The sequence below is a fragment of the Scylla paramamosain genome, chromosome 4, assembly GCF_035594125.1.
Source record: "Scylla paramamosain isolate STU-SP2022 chromosome 4, ASM3559412v1, whole genome shotgun sequence".
Classification (NCBI taxonomy): Eukaryota; Metazoa; Arthropoda; class Malacostraca; order Decapoda; family Portunidae; genus Scylla; species Scylla paramamosain.
The window spans coordinates 24,000,849-24,022,026 of record NC_087154.1 but is presented as its reverse complement, the minus strand read 5'-3'; the positions used below and the strand labels follow the sequence as shown (position 1 = coordinate 24,022,026).

Sequence of the window (21,178 nt, the reverse complement as noted above, 5' to 3'; positions counted from 1 at the left end):
TGGTAGTGTGCGGCCAGCAGCAGCTTCAAAAGCTGGAGTGGCGGCTGTCCCTGTCGCATGCATTATGGCTAAGGCGGGCTGGTCTAGGGAATCTACCTTTGCAAAATATTATAATAAGAACATTGTGGCTGCTTCTGACCTCTTTCAGGATGCAGTGCTAGAATAAGATATGATTTGGGTTTGTTGCTGCACTCCAGTGTTGCAGTACACGGATATTTTAAGTATTTAGTATCTAGTACCTTAGGTTTACCTTATGATGTGAACTGTTACCATATTTCAACATTGTTTGTAGATTGGATTAAGTTGGATGCAATGTACCTTATTTTATACACCAATTGTATGATTGTCTCATGTACAAGATCCTTCCATGGAATAATAGTTATAGTACTGTTTCTTGTGGGGCATTTCCTTTTTCCTCTCTACTATTGCATCCTCCCTCGTCATCCACATGGCTTCAAAGCCTCATGGGAAATGTCCGCCCAGCAGATAGGTGATTTTGCCGAAGTAAAATTAACAAAGTACACGAGACTTACCGTAGGTCAGTTGAAGTGTACTTCTAATTTTTCGAGGCAAATCACCTCTGCTGGTGCGGAGATTTCACATGAGAGAGAGTGCGTCACACGCTGCCGGCAGACTTTAAAGCAAGGACTCGACATCCACATGATGAACCAATTAGGAAATTAAGTAACCTGTAGAGCTTAAGGTAGGGAGGGAGAGGAGGGCATGTGAAATCTCCGCACCAGCAGAGGTGATTTGCCTCGAAAAATTAGAAGTACACTTCAACTGACCTACGGTAAGTCTCGTGTACTTTGTTAATTTTACTTCGGCAAAATCACCTATCTGCCGGGCGGACATTTCCCATGAGGCTTTGAAGCCATGTGGATGACGAGGGAGGATGCAATAGTAGAGAGGAAAAGGAAATGCCCCACAAGAAACAGTACTATAACTATTATTCCATGGAAGGATCTTGTACATGAGACAATCATACAATTGGTGTATAAAATAAGGTACATTGCATCCAACTTAATCCAATCTACAAACAATGTTGAAATATGGTAACAGTTTACATCATAAGGTAAACCTAAGGTACTAGATACTAAATACTTAAAATATCCGTGTACTGCAACACTGGAGTGCAGCAACAAACCCAAATCATATCTTATTCTAGCACTGCATCCTGAAAGAGGTCAGAAGCAGCCACAATGTTCTTATTATAATATTTTGCAAAGGTAGATTCCCTAGACCAGCCCGCCTTAGCCATAATGCATGCGACAGGGACAGCCGCCACTCCAGCTTTTGAAGCTGCTGCTGGCCGCACACTACCAGCGGAAAACTTTGAGATGTCTATGCCGGACATGCGGAGAATGGTCCTGACCCAACGGGCAATAGTGTCTTTGGAAACTGATTTGTGGGGTTTTATGAAGCTAATGAGGAGCCTGGCATCAGTGTGCATCTCATCCTGTCTAAGCTCTTTAGTCACATCAATGTACCTCAGGAGAGTGCTACAGACACATAATCGTGGATCCTTAGGGTAACGATGGAATGTGACCCTGTTGATGTTAAAATTTGGTCTGGATTGTTGAAGAGTGCCCCCCAACTGTACTGAAATGGAGTGTTCATTAATGAGCATGTCTCTGATTAACAGTAGTTGTAAAGTTTGAATTCTGGCAGCTTGAGTTAAGGCCATCATCATAACCAATTTTAGCGTTAATTCTTTAAGGGTTAATGCATGTAAGGGGAACATGGACCTTAGTTGCTCTAAGACAGGTTGGACGTCCCAAGTGTCAGTGTACCTGGGCTGAGGAGTTCTAAGATTGAAAACCCCTCTCATGAATCGGACGACCAAAGGGTGATTTCCTGCCCTGCATCCGTCCACCACAATGCCGAGAGAAGACAGGGCACCCCTCGCAGTGTTCACACACTCATAACCCACACCCCTGTCAAAGGTTTCCGTCAAAAAATTTACAATGTGACCTACAGTTGGAGAAGTGGGATCGACATTCCGTCTACCACAAAACAACGACCACCTCTGGGCATGTGGGCGGTATTGCCTCTCAGTACCTGGTTTCCAGGAGGCAAGTATGATGTCCGCAGCCGCTGGTGAAACTCCTCGTTTCTGCAAGTTTTCCCTGACAGAAGGCATGCCATGAGCCTCGTGTGGGACATGATGGGGTGTGGATCTGTTGTGGACGGGTGTGTTAGAACATTCCTCCTGTTCGTTATCAAACGTGGGAAGTCTATTAGCAACTGGAGCAGCATGCCCATCCAAAACTGGGACGGCCACAGAGGAACCACCATACAGCCTCGTGCTTGCTCCGCACGTAACTTCTGAAGGCACCTAGCAATTAATGAGAATGGGGGGAAAATGTAAGACAAATCAAAGTTTGACCAGTCCAAGGAAAAAGCATCAAAATATTTAGCCTCCGGATCTGGCAACCACGAACAGAATGTATTAACCTGTTTGTTAAGCCTTGAGGCAAATAAATCAATGGACGGTGTCCCAAAAACATTACACAAGGTAGTAAAAATGTGTGAGTCGAGTTTCCACTCATGTCTGTCATTAATCTTGCGAGAGGCTACATCAGCCAAGGTGTTGTCCTTCCCCGATATGTGCGAGCATGTAACCCATGAGTCATGTTCCAGACACCAATCCCAAATCTGGGTAGCAACATCATTACAGGACTTGGACTTTGTGCCTCCCATTTCATTGACATAGTTTATGGCAGTGGTATTATCACAAAAAACTCTAACATGTCTACCTTCCAGCTCATGTTCAAATGCTTGCAAAGAGAATAGAATGGCTTTCATCTCCAGGATGTTAATGTGAAGCTCCTTTTCATCCAGGGACCAAGTACCACTTGTAATCTGACACCCCAAATGACCCCCCCAACCAAGGCTGGAGGCATCAGTAAATAAATCGATGTCAGTACCTGGCCTAAAAATGTGTCTGTGGTGTCTGTCCACATTGTCTAACCACCAGGAAAGGTCTAGTTTCATGTCTGCAGTAATATTCAAAGGCCTGTCAAAATTACCATACTCCTGTTTCAAAGCGGCAATTTTTCCCCCCTCCAACTTCCTGTAGTGAAGTTTACCTAACTCCACTGCTGGGATCGCAGCCACCATGAGGCCGATCACCCTGGCCACCTCTCGAATGGGGGCAACATCTTTACACAAAAGTTCTGCACATCCTTGGCGAATTTTGATTAGTCTACGCTCAGGTAAAGAGGCAGTCATGAACTTGGTGTTAATAACATTGCCTAGGTATTCAATACATTGTGTGGGGGTGAGAACAGACTTCTCCATATTGATACAAAAGCCTAACCTCTGCAACAGAGAAATGGTGGCCTGAATCGCCTGAAGACATCCTGAGTAAGAGTTACTGCAAATTAATGTGTCATCTATAAAGCTGGTGATAGTGTATCCTTCCTGCCTTAAAGTAGCAAATACTGGCTTCATCAGTTTGGTGAAAAGCCGAGGTCCCTCAGAAATGCCATTAGGGAGGCAGGTGAATTGATAGATAACACCTTGCCATGTAAAACATAAAAATCGTTGTTGCTCATCTGCAACCCTAACAGAATAATAAGCATGCCTGAGATCGACAGAAGCCAAAAAATCACCCTGGTTGATGAGCCTGATGGCCTGTTCAAAATTTTCCATTTTAAAATGTTTATATGGTATGTATTTGTTTAACCTCTCCAAGTTAAGAACCAGGCGAAATTCCCCGTTTTTCTTTTCTCGCAAAAAAAATAGGAGAGATAACCTGCTGAGTTTGTTTGTGTGTGACTTTAATGACTTTAAGCTGTAAAAGTTTTTTGATCTCTCCAGAAATTATCCCCTGTTGCACAGTGTGGAACCTGTATTCCAAATCATTAAAAAATAAAGGATGAACACTATCGACATCAATATCAAGGTGGCAATGCTGAACAATATCCAAAATGACAGGGTCACTGGTAATTTTACGCCACTCATGCAGGAAAGAGTGTAGTCTGCCAGCTTCAAAACATGCACTTGCCTGTAAGTTTACTGGGGCTGCCTGCTGCGGCCGCCCCGGCCCTTGGAGTTTTTTGGCTCCACATCCTGACGAGTGGAAGGCAGTCATAGGGCAGCCCTGGAGCCATACCTCTGTTGCCCGTAGGGTTGGAACCTGGCGTAATATCCCCTACTAGCAGGCTTGTTCCAATATCCACCAGGGTGTTTACCTGCGAACTTGCTAGTAAAGGCAGGCTTTTTCTGCGAGAACTTACTCCGCAGTTTCTCCGCTTCCTCAATTTGTCTGGCAGACTGGGACACATCGTCACCGAACAGAAAGCGAGTAATTGGCACCTTATCTGAACAAAGATGAGCATATTTATAGTTTATCTCGCGTTTCATGACAAAACACCTGGCCAAATTGTTCCTGTGATTGGCATTGCCTAGCAATGCCAATGCACCATTTAGCATGCTCACCTCATGTGCCAACTTGGGGTTACCTTCCTGTTCAGCCAAATCATCCAGTGCCACTAAGGATTTGGTGATAATGGTTGAAGCCTGCAGGATGTCCTTATTGACCTCCTTCAAGCGGAAGTCTGTCTTCCTGGCATCCAGCTTCAGGGCCTCCAACACCTGTGGGTTGCATTCCACTGGCGCAAGAGCATGGCAGTTATTAGGCCTCTTGACAACATCGTCCTCACACATGGCCTTGTAGTCCTCCTCACTCATACCATTATTAAAGAGAAAGTTTACCATCTCTGCCACTCTATTGTCAATGTCAGCAACCACCGTGTCAGAAGGACCAAAGGCCTTAGTGCCCTGAATTAAGGTGCTGTCAGCAGGGGCGGCAGGCATCGACACTGCCTCATCCTCACTCATCCTGGCCGAGAAACCAGAAAAAGTGGCAGAACAAGGAGGCGACAAACCCCAGCCCCCCAGAGTACTGTCCTCCACAGTCACCTGCGCCGACCCAGTAGGGGGTGGTAGTTGCCGTCTGTCTGCCTGCAAGGCCTCCACTTCACCCCGCAAATCAGCCGCAAGGCGTCCAACACAACTGACCAAGGGGGAGGAGCAGGAGAAGTGCCGTGGGAACCACGTGCGTCAGCACTGTTACGTAATCTCACGCAACCATGCCTCCCACTCAAGCGACGAGATGAATGATCCCTGTGCCTGTCGTCGTCATCTTGAGGGCGAACAGTGGACCCAGGGAGAGGAGAAGGCCCACAGAAGGCACGTGGGGCAGGAAGGGAAGGGGATCGAGAGGCAGAGGACGCTTCACCAGACTCCGACATGGCTGCCGCACTGCGATAAGGAGAACAAAGCCGTAAGCTTCCCACACAGTTCCATCGTCAGTGGAGACCGATATACCAATAATACAACTCGCCCCAAAAACGGGTAACGAAGTTGAAGGCACTGTACCTGCGTAACAAGTATCGTGGCCTTATCTGAAAGAAAACAGCAAAAACTTGGGAGACCGTATGACCCAGAATGACCGTGTCTGCCCGACGCGGCGATCAGCAAACAACTGCCGGCAGCGCGTGACACACTCTCTCTCATGGGAAATGTCCGCCCAGCAGATAGGTGATTTTGCCGAAGTAAAATTTATAAAGTTCTGCAAAGTTTGCCTTAGCATAGTTCTGTCTCCCATTTCTGTATTGTTCTTTCCTATGGAAGACTTTTTCCTCTTGTGGTACTGTTTCTATTATCACATGATTGCTTCTTCCCAGTGGAGTCAGACAATGTATTCTTGGTCTACTTTATGGAGTTTTTGTAAACACTAGGTCCAACTGTGATGGTTCTTCTTCTCCTTTGCATCTTGTATGCTCATTCACCCATTGTCTCATTGTATTCACCATCATGGTTTGCATAAGTTCTTCATTCCATGACCCAACATTTTCTTTCACTTCCATCTCCTACCAGTCAATTACTTTAGTGCTGAAGTCACCTACTAAGAGCACTTTGTTACATTTCCTCATAATTTCCTCTATAATATTTTTTTGTTTTGTTTCTAGTTGCGTACTTTTAAATTTATTGGTCTCCCAAGCATTAGTTTTTTGGTGGTATGTATGTCACAATGATTTTCCTTTTTTTCACATACTTTGATCTTAATCACAACACTCAATGTTTCTGTCATTCCATCACCATATTCCACTTTCTCAACAACAATATCCTCTTTTACTAATATCATCACTCCTCCTCCCTTTCCTTTTGTCTTTCCTCCATGTGCTATATCCTTCCTTTGCAAATCCCAACTTTATCTCTTTTAGTTTGGTTTCTGTTAAACTTACCATATCTGGTTTATTGTTCTTTAAGTAGTCTTTACATTCCAATAGGCTCAACACCAAACACTCAACATCAAACATCTACATTAGTATACATAATCTTTAAATTCTGCTTGGTGATCTTGTGTGGCATCTTTGTGCAACCATTTCCTCATGTTCATGTCCACAAACTTCCAGGTGAATCTTCTCGCTTGTTCCTGTGTTCTCTCCTTGTTTCTTGACTGGGCCTCTACTCTCAATTCTTTGTTCATGTCTCTTTATCTATATTTCCTTCATTCCTTCTACTTTTGCCAATTTTCCTGTTCTTTGAAAGACATGTTCCACTGCTGTTTGTGAAATGAATTTTATTTTCATCGGTCTTGTTCCAGTTTCTTTGTACTTTCCAATCCCATAAATTTCTTCAATTTGTTTGATTATCCCCTCTCCTTCCTCTGCCACTTCTGCTATAATTTCCTTAGCCTTTTTCACTTCTTTCCTTCTGGTCATTTTCATGAGTAGCCTCTTCTCCTTAACCCCAAATACCACTGCACACATCTTTCTCTGTATCATGACTCTCACAAGATTACTTTTTTCCTTTATTATTTTATTCACTTACTTTTCCATATCCTTATTGTGTTCCTCTTGCTGTTGCCTTACTATTTCCTCCATATCCACCTTTTGACTTCCTCTGTCACTAACTCCTTCACTTCTCCAACCCTCTTGCAAAGTTTTCTTTAAATCTTTGTTCTCTTCCTTGAGCTTCTTAATTTCTTCACAGTACTTCATGTTTAAGTCACTATTTTTGTCACCACTTCTCTCAGTTCTTTGTTTTCTTTTTCTCTTTCCATCTCCCTCTTCATCATTGCATCATTGTGTTTTCCATAGTCAGCTTCAGAAATCTTTCTCCCTATGCAGTCTCATTTCCTTCTGCCTCAAATGTTTCCCAACTTACTTCTTTGCAACTGAAGCCACCAACCAATAATACTATTATTTTATTACTTTTGATTGATTTACTCAAGCACTGAATGGTATCTTCTATTATTTTCTCATAATCCTTCCTTGCTTCAAGAATTTGTTTTGGGTGGTACATATGTTGTTATTACCATCAGTATTTCTCCTTTATTATCCTCCAAGTTAACACTCACTGTTTCTGCTTTTCCTTCCCCATATTTCACTATTTTTGTCTTTACCTCTTTTCTTGTCATTATTATTACACCTCCCCCACCTTTACCAATCCTGTCTCTTCTCCATGTATTGTAGTTATTGTTAATGACTATCTGGTTTTCTTTTTCTAGCTTTGTTTCCATTAAACACACCACCTTTGGATTTTTTCTTTTAAATAGTCTTGTAATTCAAGTTTTCTGCATATCAGTCTGTCTATGTTTATATACATCACATTCAGCAGTCCTTCATCTTTACTGTTTTTTTTTTTTTTTCTATTTTATCTTAATTTTTATTTTTTTTTTTATCTTTCTTCACTGTCTCCCAAAACTCTCCAAAAAATTTTGTCTTTTTTCTTATGTTCTTTATTCATTTTTCTCTTTAGAATCTTCATACATTCCTTTCAATTTTTTCCGTTCTCCATTTATGTTCTTCCTAATCTATATATCTTTGCAATCTTCTAGTTCTCTTAGTCTGGATGTTCTTTCTAATATCTCTTCTGCTGCTTGTTGTGATTTTAGTCCTATTTTCATAGGTCTTGTTTTGCCTTCCAGATAAGGTCCTGGATAAAAATTGCAAACTGGCTATAACCACCACTGATCCTTTAGGGGTTAATATAATGAGGAAAATGTGCACGTAAGAAATCTGATGTATAACTCATCAATGGGTATCACTGCATTAAATAATAGAAGCTGATGACCCCTTAATAGTTTGTATCACAGGTAACATGTTAATTACTCATTCAGACTGCAAACTTAAAGCAAAATAGGTATTAAAATGTATCTTTTGGATTGAACTGTCACATTACTATCACAATTTTTTTTTTTTTTTACATTAACCCTTCCAATATGAGGATATGTATACTGAGCCCGTGACATATCTGAGGATGCATCTGTAGTGTCCTGGCTCATTTCATGCACAAAAAGAAAAAAAATAATAATGATAAAAAATAGCAAAACTAAAGTAATCATAATTTAATCACAATCAAAAAAGTATTCCAGACCATAATCAAAATCAAATCATAATAATTTTTTATAATCATGCCCATGCCTGTCATAAGCAAACGAGTGCAAAGTACAGCACTGAGAAGAAGTGGATGATGCCCATGTAATGACACTCATTTCTGAAACATTCTGAAACATCCTGCAGTTGAAAAGATAAGAGGGTGGCAAAAAGAGCAAAAATCAGTGAAGAAAATCAAGTTCAGCAAAAATGAAGTGTAAAAAAATTATAACAATTAAGTTCAACATTAAAGTGTAGCATTACGAGTGTAATGAGTAAGTGAATAGATCAAGCGACAGAGTTTATGGCAAATGAAAGTGACTAAAGAGCACTAAACAAAATAAACTCCTCCCATCTCCTCCGCCTATTTCCTCCACCCTCCACCTCTGGCAGCATCTTCCATTAGCCCAAATCATCTGATCTCCAGAGTAAATACTCTTTATAAAACTAGTTTATTTCTTTATATCCTCTTTTGTTATATTTCATTATGTTTTATACAATATTTGTTATTTATAAATACCTTTTCCTTTACCTATGGGGGGCTGGAAGCATTTCAATTGATTTCAATGGGAAAACTGATTTGACATACAAGCAAATCGAGGTACAAGCTCCGTCATGGAATGAATTAAACTCATAAGTCGAGGTTCCACTGCGTATATATATATATATATATATATATATATATATATATATATATATATATATATATATATATATATATATATATATATATATATATATATATATATATATATATATATATATATATATATAGTTGTATTCAGTGTAGAAGCTTCAAATTTTGGTGCACACTGCAATCCCGAATATGACACCAAGCACACATTTTACCTGCCCAAAATAAGGTGGTTAATAGTAAGTATTTAATCTAACAGGTTAACAGTCATTTTGATATTTCATTTGCATATCACCCTCCAGTCCACCACAGACCAGATACTCACAGGAATCATTGGTTCTCTGTAAATCCAGTAAATTGTGTCAGTGTGACAGTGATGTCTCATCATAGTCAGACCATAAAGATGTTCTACAAAAAACAAATACTTCTGCAAAATTATCTTGCTCCCTCTCAGTCCCCTACATTTTCACAACACTACCCCCATCCCTTTCCAGTGCTCTAGTCCTCTAGTTGTCATGACATCAAATTGTATACTTGTTGCTAAGGTTATATTATTCAAAGATGCAACAATATATACAAGAGTTTCCAATCCTGTCCCAGCTCACCAAACCCTTACCTGACCATATGGATCATCAAAGCCCTTCTGAGTGACACACCAGGTTCTGTTTTAACTCTGGTATCAACACCATCCATAAACATTTCATTATACTACATCAGTTCATTTCAAGATTTACTTCAGTTTGCTGAGATATGATAACATGTAGATGTGGCCCTTCTGGTCAATGTTAAGACTAAAGATGATCTTCTTGGAGCAGTTGCTGTGGCTTATATTGTAATAAAAATTCTACATAAACAATACAGTATTGCTTAGCACATTAATTATTTATTAGCATGACCCATGAAACTTTCACTGTTATAATTATGAATAGTTATGAGTTAAAATAGTTGAAAAATATGCAAAAGTATAGTGACAACTTTCACTGTTTTGGCAACCCTGCCTTGAGTTCTCCCTCCCTTCCCCCTCCGTCTCTTCCTTACGTAGTCACCCCTCCCTCCCCCCCATCGCATGGGATCCCAACTTTCTACAGCCTTACATACATACATAAATACATACATACATATAAAGGATATCCAAGGAGAAAGTGCAGAAAACAATAAGAGAGGACCAATAACATGTAAGCAGTAAACAAATGAACACCCTCAGTAAAAAATATGAACACCTCAAGGAACCCGTAGGTTAACACTGGATCCAGATCCCATGGACCAACAACCTATATAGGTTACTCTTTGTGAAAGCGTCATGTTGTACTAACAGTAGGACAAGGCAAATTATAATATGATTTGTTTTCCTTAGAGAGAGAGAGAGAGAGAGAGAGAGAGAGAGAGAGAGAGAGAGAGAGAGAGAGAGAGAGAGAGAGAGAGAGAGAGAGAGAGAGAGAGAGAGAGAGAGAGAGAGAGAGAGAGAGAGAATACATCCATCAATATTTGTCTTCATCTACTGCTTCTATTTGGTTTTGTATATCCCTATTACCACATAAAAAAGCAACAACAACAAGAGGCAGTGAGCATAGCTTAGCAAGGATCTCACAGGGTACATAATGGGGAGGAAACATTCTCACACTATTACTGGCTGTGATTAAAATAAACCACATGACAACACCATGGATATCAAGCTTTCCAGCTACATGATTTGAATCAGAAGCTAAGAACGTGACAGTGGAAGAGTATGAGCTAAAGACAGGCTTAGTAACTCCACTCACTTTTGGTCATAGAACAACCCCACAAATGACAAGATTTTCTTCTTATTCTAGCAACTAGATCCAATGGCCAAAACATGTTAGGGTCTTTAGATCTCATATCATCCTGCCTCCTCTACAACCACCTTGTCCCTCTTTCTGTCATTATGCTGTGGTCACAGTTGTTGATGGGGGTTACAAATTATCTTGGGCACAACAAGACAACCAAAGTAACAATAATTCAACAAAATATGCTGCTAGTCAATTATTACACTAGAACTGCTTTCTTGAAGAAACAGCTTTTCCTTGGGTAAATATTATATAAAAATGCAAAATAAAATTTAAGTTTTTTCTTATATATCCTTTTTAACTAATTAGTAGATTGTACTCTGGCAACACACCTGAAATCACTTGTTATTTCAACAAATGCAAAAAATACAATTATAAAATTTATTGTACCCTTTATAACTGCCACTTGGAGCCATCTCACTCTGGGGTCAATTAGCACTAGCCACTAGCACTAGCCAGCATTAGTCACTCTACCAAACCTTTATATAATCTAGAAAAAAACACATATGCACATAAATCTGAAATTATGTAATTACTTACCATTACTGTTCACTGAAGGTGGACAGGTGATGACTGTGTTTTTTTTGCTGAAAAAGAATCAGCAATCCACCGCAGCTTCCGCCCAACCTCCTCAGCAAGGGTTACCTCACAAGAGAATGCTCGTGACCTGCTGGAGCAAGCTGGAGTTGGAGACAGCTGGATGTTGGAATCTGGGGACTCTTTCCCACTCTCTACCACAAGGTCTGGTAGTGCCAACACCAACACACGACACTGGTGGCCAAAGGTCCCTAAAATCAAATAATCCATTATCACTTGCCACAAAATGAAGAATTACGGACATATTATAGATAAAATATACAATACTGGACATTCATTTGTGATGTCACAGATTTCACAACAGTGACAGTAAAATCTCACATACCACAATTTGTCAGTATTAAAATTACCAAATGATTCAGAATACTGAAGCAATAGGAATGGTTAAATTGGGTAATGAGACATTACCCAATTCTACCCTCATTTTATATACCAGCAGTTAATAAGCTACATTAATGAAATGAAAGATTAACTAAAAAAATAAATAAATAAATAAAAAAAAAAAAAAAAAAAATAACAATAATAATAATAATAATAATAACAATAATAATCACAAAAAGCTTAGAGCATAAGTCTAAAATGCATAAATTCTGAAAAATATGGAAAAAAGAGCTTTTACCTAATGAGAGAGATCTATTATGTTCAGTGATAGTGAATTCTAAAAGAAAAATGGAGACAGGATCATATATGATAGCCATAATTTTGGATGGGATTTTATTTTCTTGATAAGAGGGCTACCATGTTCTTATTTCTGTTAAAGATATACACAAAAAAATGTAAACATTTTGTTAAATATCTTCCAAAATAACATAGTTGCCAAGAAATGCTTCCCAAAATGAGGCAGTGCATACCCATGGGATGCATGTAGCTTATTGCAAGATAAAAACCTTTGTACATATTGAATAATACTGTGGGATGCTCCTCAACCACTCTAAACTGAATTTCTTCCCTTTTAACCTCACATACCAAATCAAATATCATCTATTCTTCTTACACCACAGCTATTAAATGAGGTGTGCAGTGACAGAGGGACTTATGCACATCATAATGAATTGAGTAATTAAAGGCTTAAACTCCACAAAGCTCATGCAGTTACTTTAAGAAAATATACATAATCATATATCATAATGAATCTAATGAAGAGATCTTTTAATAGTACACAAATTTCTCAGTTTTGGCAATAGTAAATAAACTCTGAAAGTTTAACTTAATATGTCCTATTTGTTGATTTTTGACATTATCTAAATGTCAGATTTCAATTATATATTATTTCACTATTTTACATTTACTGCTCCCTGGACTGGAGGATGCTAGTTAACTTGGGACTTTATACTCATATATTCAGGGACAAAAGTGTTGATTGTATGAGCTTGGAGGTCATCATCAGGGTCATTTCACCCTTCGATATCCCCCCTTCCTCTTGCTTGAGGTCCTTCTATGCACTCAAGATGTCATTACAGAATCATGAGGAATGCACTTGATCAACTCCCTCACATCCTTCAGCTTGTCTTTGTCAAGGGACACACAATATGGATACCTAAGGGACAGCTATATCTCACTAAGGTCAAATAAATAAACAAAACATAAATATAAATGTATATATGAATGAACAAATAAATGAATAAACAGATAAATAATTAAAATAAATACGTAAATAATTCAAATTCAGGAAGTAAACAGTTCACATAGGGAAGCCACAGAACGCCTGACTTCTGATCTCTCTAAAATTTCTGATGGGTAGAGCAATCTTAGTATTGTTCAATGCCTCAAAAACTCAATTCCTCCATCTTTCAACTCGACACAACCTTCCTGAAAACTATCCCCTCTTCTTCAATGACACTCAACTGTTCCCCTTTTCTACATTGAACATACTCAGTCTATCCTTTACTTATAATCTAAACTGCAAACTTCACATCTCATCTCTAGCTGAAAAAGCTTATATGAAGTTGGCCATTCTGGGTCGTCTCTGCCAGTTTTTCTCACCGCCCGACCTATACTTACCTTCCATTGTCAGGCATCTGTATCTTAATCTCTGTTGATTTGAAGGAATATCTAGATTTTGGCTTGAACTCTGCAGAGAACACAGTACTGGGAGAGCAAAAATAAGAGGAAATTCATCAAACTCACCCCCTTCCTTGCTCAGATCCTTGGGATCCTGTATGATGGTGCTTTCTGTTCTGTGGGAAGACATCAGCAGACACTGTCTATTAGTGTCTCCTGTTGGTATAAAGCAAGAGCTCCCATGAGTTGGCACAGGAGTGAATGTACGTCTTAAGGACACTGGAAGGCGCTGCAGTACTGAAGCTCGTGAAGTGGCAGGGCAAGACTTTGACCTGTCTCGTCTTATTGACGCAGGGTTCTGAGCAGCTTTGTGAAAGGTCTCTTGCCGGGAATGACGGCTTATTTTATGCCTCTGAGATGAACGGAAACATGGGGGAATTGCTATCGGTGGAGTGATCCCTGGACAAGATCTCCCAGGTAGGTCAGTAGACTCATCCTCATCACTGGATGATGTAAAGGAGTGAAATGATGATGGGGATGGGGCATAGCCTGAGTCCTGTCCACTGCTTAGCGAATGAAGTGTAACCATTTCCGGGCAAACTGTCCCAATGTGGCTGACACTGTTGGTGGGGCTGCCTGTCATACACCCATGCTGTGTGTGCAGATTAACATTAGATACTACAAATATGGAATACACATTTATTGCAATCAAATACAATCACCACAATTCGAAATAAGGAAGAAAATTTTGTTTCAATTTGCAATTTTAATATATCTACAATATCTTGTGAAAAGAAAAAAAAAAAAATGGCTGGAAGAAACTGAGAAACTGGTACCATTTTCATACATCTGCATGCTGAGTGAAGGAAAAAGGTGATAAGTGAGTCCTTATCTCTTATATTTAAGTATTTGTAACCATTCTATTCATATTTAATATCTGTGCTTGCTTATGATCAAACTTTTGTGTTGCGTTTGTGAACATCATGTGTGGGATATTAGAGCTTCATAAATGGAAAAAATTTGCTGTGAATTTGCTGAACTGACCAGAGTGAACGAAAAAATAGTTTTATGGTTACTTGCAAAATGACAGACTGAGGATAGTAATGATTTCATGTCTGTTCACGAGCATGTTGGGAGCACTTCTAAAGTGTCAACTGAACAAGGTGCCATGGTTGATGGCTAAAGAACTTAAGAGAAAAAACCCAAGCTACTGAAGGACTTGATGTCCAGACAATTCAACACACCCTTTCAAAAGTAAGATCCCATGAAACCTCAAGATCAACACAGCAAAGATAACATGTGTGCTTTTGCCCAAAAGCTGCATTTTTGTTGACCAAGATTGTGCTTGTTTTCAAAGCATGATCTTCAGTGAAACCATGACATGCTTTTTGTCATCATCTTGCTGGGCTGAAACCAAGACCAATCTTCCACAAATCCGTAGCACACTCCAGAGGTGTCTTGGGGCTATCTTAACACACAAATAGAAAAAAATATGGCGACCTAAGAAGAGTACCTAAGTATTTCTATTATTGATGAAAATAAGTTTAAAACTTGAAAAGAGAAAGACAGCATTATAATTGTGACAATACTAAATAAAAATAATAATAATAGTAAATAGTCTAGAAAAAGGTAAATGAGACAGCAGTGTAATGGGAAGCTAAGTCAGCAGAGCAGATAATGAGTTGAACATGACACATTATGAATATGTCAGCAGAGCAGATAATGAGTTGAACATGACACATTATGAATATGTCAACAGAGTAGATAATGAGTTAAACATGACATATTATGACATAGGATAAAGATAATGAGATGAAGGTATACCCAGGTATAGTCTACCTGACCTAATCCTGCCAGCTGACTCAAGAATCTGTTAGCAGGTTTGGTTAAATGGAAATTGTTAAGTTAAGTTAGTCAGGCTACCCTAGGTCAGACTAAGTCAGGCAGGAGTGATTATTCATCTCTTGTTGTCCAGATTTTCACAGAACACTCTAAATGCAGTACAAAATGTTAATGAAAAATGAGGGAGATAATTATGCCCCCTACTTTCTACCCCCAACAGACTTTGGGACTTGTGGGAATGCTATAATGCAGATAACATCATTTCTGCATACTGGTGCCCTTTAGGTTTCTATTTGTTATTCATGGTCACATTCTGTCATACCTCTTGTTGAGCTGCTGGGTATTTCTTTGCTTACGTTTAGGTTTATCATGCTATCTTTGGCAAAGAAATACTTTCGGCATTCATAGGTTAGCTTACACATAGCCAATTTATATTTCATTGTTGAAGATATTGCCAATGCACTGTATTCTTAGCTTGTATTAAAAAATGTCATTTTAAATTCATATTTTGGCTCTTTCTAAACAACTCTGTTTTTGTCACTGAAACCAAGAAGGAGTGTCAAGATCACACTTTGAAGACAAGTGTGATTTTTTACTACAAAAATGCTCCTGAAAATTGTGCAATGGCATAAAAGTCCTTTGAACAGATAAAAAAAATGTTCTGCATCAGGACTACAGGTGTAAAGGTTTGGAAATCACCTAGTATCCTTCAGCAATCCTTATTTGATGGGAACAAACATTAAGAACCCTCTAAATCTTATGGTGTCAGATACCTTTAGTTCTGGGCACTTAGATAAGTTGTTTTTCTAACAAGCAAACAACGAACTACAGTGAGCATAACACTGATCTCCAGGATGAAAATTTAATGCAGTTCTTCACCAAGAGCAGAAGTGAGATCCTTCAGTAGCACAGCACACCTTGCCATACCACAAGAACAATTAAGTTAAGTGGACTTCTTAGTGGATTATCCAGGACAGTCCTGACATTTCTCCCAATGGAAATCTTTGGGGGATTATAAAGGCATCATCTGAAGGGAACCTCTACCATCTCAAAGCTGGAGACCATTTGCAAGGTTTAACAAATTCCAATCTTTAATGTGCATACTTAACTGATTCTGCATCCCAGTACCTGAAGCAACTTATTCCTACCTGGAGCTTATAATTCATCTAATAATAAAGACAGCAGTGTTAAACTATTCTTTATATAAATTTGTATATATTCATCTAGTAGATTTCTTCTTTCCTATTTCAAACTATGCTGACTGTACATAAAGCATATCAAACCAATATAGTATCTGAATACTGACCACATCAAACCAATATAGCATCTGAATACTGACCATATAGTTGCTAGTTGCATCTGACATCCTACACTCCTGAGACTTCATCTTCAGGGAAGTAGGAGATGGTGGTTCAAACACATCATCCAACTCATCACCATCAAGGGAAAGGAACTGTAGATCATCCCAGATTGTTGCCATGTTTTCCTGTAGTGTCACAGAAATTTTATAAGTGTCTGTTAGTTATTCTTTTGTCTCAGCACCTGATCTCCTTAAATCCATTTTTATCATTTCCTCACACAATCCCTTTCTCATGACTGACAAATTTTTGTGTATCATAATAACTACGATATATTTCAAAATTACTATCAATATATTTCAGAAGTACTATGTACCAAAATCTCTCTGAAACTGAGGTCAACCATGACTGAAAACGAGATTGGGCTTTTTGGTAATGAACGATGTTATGGCACAAGTTACAACTTCAAGATGCGGTATGCAATTTTACTTCATTCCCAGGGCAAGTCAACATACTAACCCCTTTGTTAGTAAGTGCATGATCCCAATTCCCACCTTCCACACCAACTTTTTTGCACTTCTTCAAAATTCATGGGTGTAGTTGATATTTAAAGTTACACCCTTATTTAATTGTTTTTTTTTTTTCACATGTTCAGATAGATTTTAGTCACAAGATGCACATTACGTGAAATACAAGTGTAAAGGAGTGGAGTGGCAATAATGGCATTTTGGCATTATTACTCATTTTCCACATCACTGCTCACCCATTATTCTCTGGCAAAATAAATTCATCAAAATCACTTATGATGTCATCTGACCCTTGTAACTTAATTTCAAGAATCATTTCACACTTGGAGCTTGTCTGTATGGGTGATGGAAACCCACTGGCAGGGATTGGTAGGATTATTGTATTATTGCTATATTTTACTTAACTTTTCCTTCTCTTTCCTCCATTCTGCCACATCAATGCTGATGTTAGGCAAACGTGGATGTTAGATCAGTTTATTTAATGTTCATATTTGGAGGATGTAGAGAGACATGTGTATAACAGAAGTTTATAAGTACTCCATTCATTACCCACACTACATTATTATTATTATTATTATTATTATTATTATTATTATTATTATTATTATTATTATCATTATTACTATTATAACTACATTTATTTGTGAACAAAACACTCATTAATTAACACATATCAACACATGCCGTGCCCAGTTTGGTTGGATAGGCACAAAGCAACCAGGTTCATTGTGACTTTAGCATACATGATACGACCCTGGCAGTCTTGCATGCGTAAACATAAGCAAGCTCTTGTCACCAGGTATTTCCACATCCCTGTAACTACTTAGTGAAATACCCACAGCAATCAGGGAGAACCAATCTGCCACCAGAACCACAGGCAGCTCAAACCTGAAAAACAGCAAACCAGAGACAGGGCAAAGTGAGGCCACATACAATTTGGATAATGTAACCTTTAGAGATGACATATCAGATTCAACAGACTCAAATCTTCATGGAGAATTAAATTCTGTAGACCCAGAATCATCTTTCAGCTTCTTCTCAAATGAACTCCCGGATGACTTAAGACCATTTCACTTTACTATCACTACACTTTAGATCATCAACACAGACCTTAAACTATCTGAAAGAATTGGCCATGCATGAAACAGGTCAGCAAGCCACACATAGTAAATGTAGCTCTGACTCCACCACAAGCAGATACTTACTGCACCTTGAACATTTTCTGTAGAATATAGCGCCCAACAACAGAGCAAAGACAAAACAAAAGAGGCAAAAACTCAAACACAGAAACACAAAGTGTGGACAGCTATGAGCAGAAGAGATCTAGTCCATGCAGAGCACAGAAATATCATTTCTGAAGGTGCAGTTTATTTTTCTGTGCTGGATATGGAATTTAGGCATATGTAATTAAATATTGTAACAGGAGATAATAGACACTTACTAAAAGGTAATTATTCCTAAGGAGGTTTCATATGCACTGGCTTAAGTAGGTGCTGTGAACTTGCCTCCAACTCAGCTGTGACCTACTTGAATGTTTCCCTTTGAGAGTTTCACAACAAAAGAGGCTAGTCATTGCCTGCGCCCTAAAGACAATTTTCTGCCTTCTCACACAACACTACAGTCAGCAAATCCTGATCATGTATTGTGTCAACACACACTAAATCAGGGAGCATGTTTTACCTAAGGCCTCTCAGCAACCATGAAAAATGGGCTAGGACAAATTGACTTATTGACATCTCAAGTGCATCTTTCCTCCTCACTCATGCCCACAACAATGACCAGTATTAAGCAGGTTACCAGAGTCAATGTTCATTGTGTCTTTGGTGATGCATAATCAGCTCTGTTCTTGGGGTGATAACATTTCATTCTGTTCATGCTGTGGTGTTTGTAGTGATGAGTGTGAGACAGACAAGTCATGATGATATTCAATCACAGATCTTCACATGTCAGTCTTGAATGGTGTCATTATAGCAGAACATATGAATTTAAAAACACAAAACTTCCAGAACCTCTTACAAAAATTCATCAAGGGAGGCATTGAGGAATCGTCTTTTCACAATCAAGGTGGTGGCATTCCATTATCTTATCCCCTGGCTTCCCTACAAAAGGCAGTTAGACTCTAATTTGACTCTTATGGCAAGGCAGCTAAAGGGAAGCAGTGGGAATGCCACCACTGTGGCTGTGAAAAAACAATTCTTCATTGTCTCCCTTGATGAATTTTTGTGAGGTTTTGCACATTTTGTATTTTTTAATTCATATGTTTTGCTATAGCAACACCATTCAAGTCCGACATGTGAAGTTTTATGATTGAATGATATCACCATGACTTATCTGCCTTATATTCATCACTACAAACACCATAGCATGAACAGAACAAAATGTGTTTCATCCCAAGAAAAAGACTGATCACACGTCACCAAAGACACAATGAATGCTGACACTGAAAATTAATACTGGTCATTGTTGCTATGGGCATGAGTGAGAAGAGATGCACCTGAGATGCCATTCATTTTATCTCAACCCATTTTTTATGTTTGCTGAGAGGCCTTAAGCAAAACACACTCCCCAAGTAGAATGTGCTTCCATGACACAAGATCATCATTCGCTGACTGCACATGCACCTTACACACTTTTCGTTCAAAATTCAAAACTAAAATGGCACCTACAACACCAACTTTGGCATTCCCATCTGAAAAGGGCACCAGAAATATTCCCATTACTAACACACTGCTTTCATCTCCTGTCTTTCTATCCTCAACTGAAAAATTCTTAAACATCTATCATTTCACAATCTTCCATCTGATCCCCCAGTAAGGGTCCTGTCATGTTGCTCTACTTTGCTATTTTCTGGCTTTTCTCTCTGAATCTTTGTCTTTCAGATTTTTATTGAAACTTTCACTAATGTATAACAATCTGAAATAAAATCTTAATTTCAAAACTACCCTCCTACAACTTCTATCTTTTGTCTATAACTTTATCTCAACTTTCCTTTCTGACTATTCTATTGTTACTGGGCTAGATAATCACTGTCTTCCTTAGACTATTAACTGTGGGATTCCTCAGGGTTCTGTCCTGTCACTGATTCTCTCTACTATTCATCAATGATCTTCTATACCAAAACTCTCTACCCTATCCACTCCTACAATGATGACACCACTCTGCATTTATTTTTCCTCCACATCATTTTTTACACATCTGGAAGTGAACAATTCATATGAGCAAGCTACAGAATGCCTGACTTTTGATCTTCCTATAATCTCTGTTCCAAAAATCTAATTCCTCTATCTATTTTGCACAACATTTCAGATAACTATCCCCTCTTCCTCTATGACACTTAACTGTTCCTTTCTTCTACAGTGAACATCCTCAGTCTATCCTTTACTGAAAATGTAAATTGAAAACTTCATATCACTTCTCTCATTAAAACAGCTTCCATGAAGTTGGGCATTTGGAAGCATCTCCACCAGTTTCCTCCCAACACAACCCTTGTTAATATTATACAATGGCTTTATCTGCCCACATATTGAGTACACTTCACATAAGCGAGTTTTCTCCTCGCTCAGCTCTCTTAACCCATACAGCCCCACTGTCAGCTATACCCAACATCACATTCATCCTCTGAGGACCCACTGACAGCTACATCTGACAGCAACTTCTCCCCTTACTAGCTATGGGTTTCCAAATTGGTACTCTTTCTATATCTGAGAGAGAGAGAGAGAGAGAGAGAGAGAGAGAGAGAGAGAGAGAGAGAGAGAGAGAGAGAGAGAGAGAGAGAGAGAGAGAGAGAGAGAGAGAGAGAGAGAGAGAGAGAGAGAGAGAGAGAGAGAGAGAGAGAGAGAGAGAGAGAGAGAGAGAGAGAGAGAGAGAGAGTTGTTTGACTCATGCCACATCCAGCCACACCTACATTGAACTCACCACACAAGATAGCAGGAAGGCAAAAGTTACATATATGTATATTCCTCACTTTGCCACAGCTAAACCATTCACTCTGAACTTCAGGTCTATTGCACGTTCAAGAGGCTGGATAGATGAGTTTAATGCTGTAAAGTTCTACCTGATGGTTGCATACAGAGCTGCTTAG

At 39.0% G+C, this 21,178-nt stretch overlaps 1 protein-coding gene across 11 annotated transcripts in view; it reads right to left on the bottom strand.

Moving 5' to 3' along the window:
- LOC135099894 (uncharacterized) overlaps positions 1-21,178 on the bottom strand; it is a 53,928-nt gene that overhangs the window by 19,134 nt on the left and 13,616 nt on the right. For 6 of the 11 annotated variants that reach the window (XM_064002551.1, XM_064002541.1, XM_064002543.1 and 3 more), the window contains exons 2-4: positions 16,612-16,758; positions 13,557-14,082; positions 11,373-11,620 (exon numbers count right to left, since the gene is read on the bottom strand). In XM_064002551.1, the coding sequence (XP_063858621.1) occupies positions 11,382-11,620; positions 13,557-14,082; positions 16,612-16,752 (906 nt within the window). In that variant the 5' untranslated portion in view covers positions 16,753-16,758 and the 3' untranslated portion in view covers positions 11,373-11,381. Of the gene's footprint in view, positions 1-929; positions 2,339-5,135; positions 5,272-7,602; positions 7,954-9,135; positions 9,243-11,372; positions 11,621-13,556; positions 14,083-16,611; positions 16,759-21,178 lie in introns of those variants that run through there. The other 5 variants (XM_064002545.1, XM_064002546.1, XM_064002542.1 and 2 more) reach the window with 5 other exon arrangements.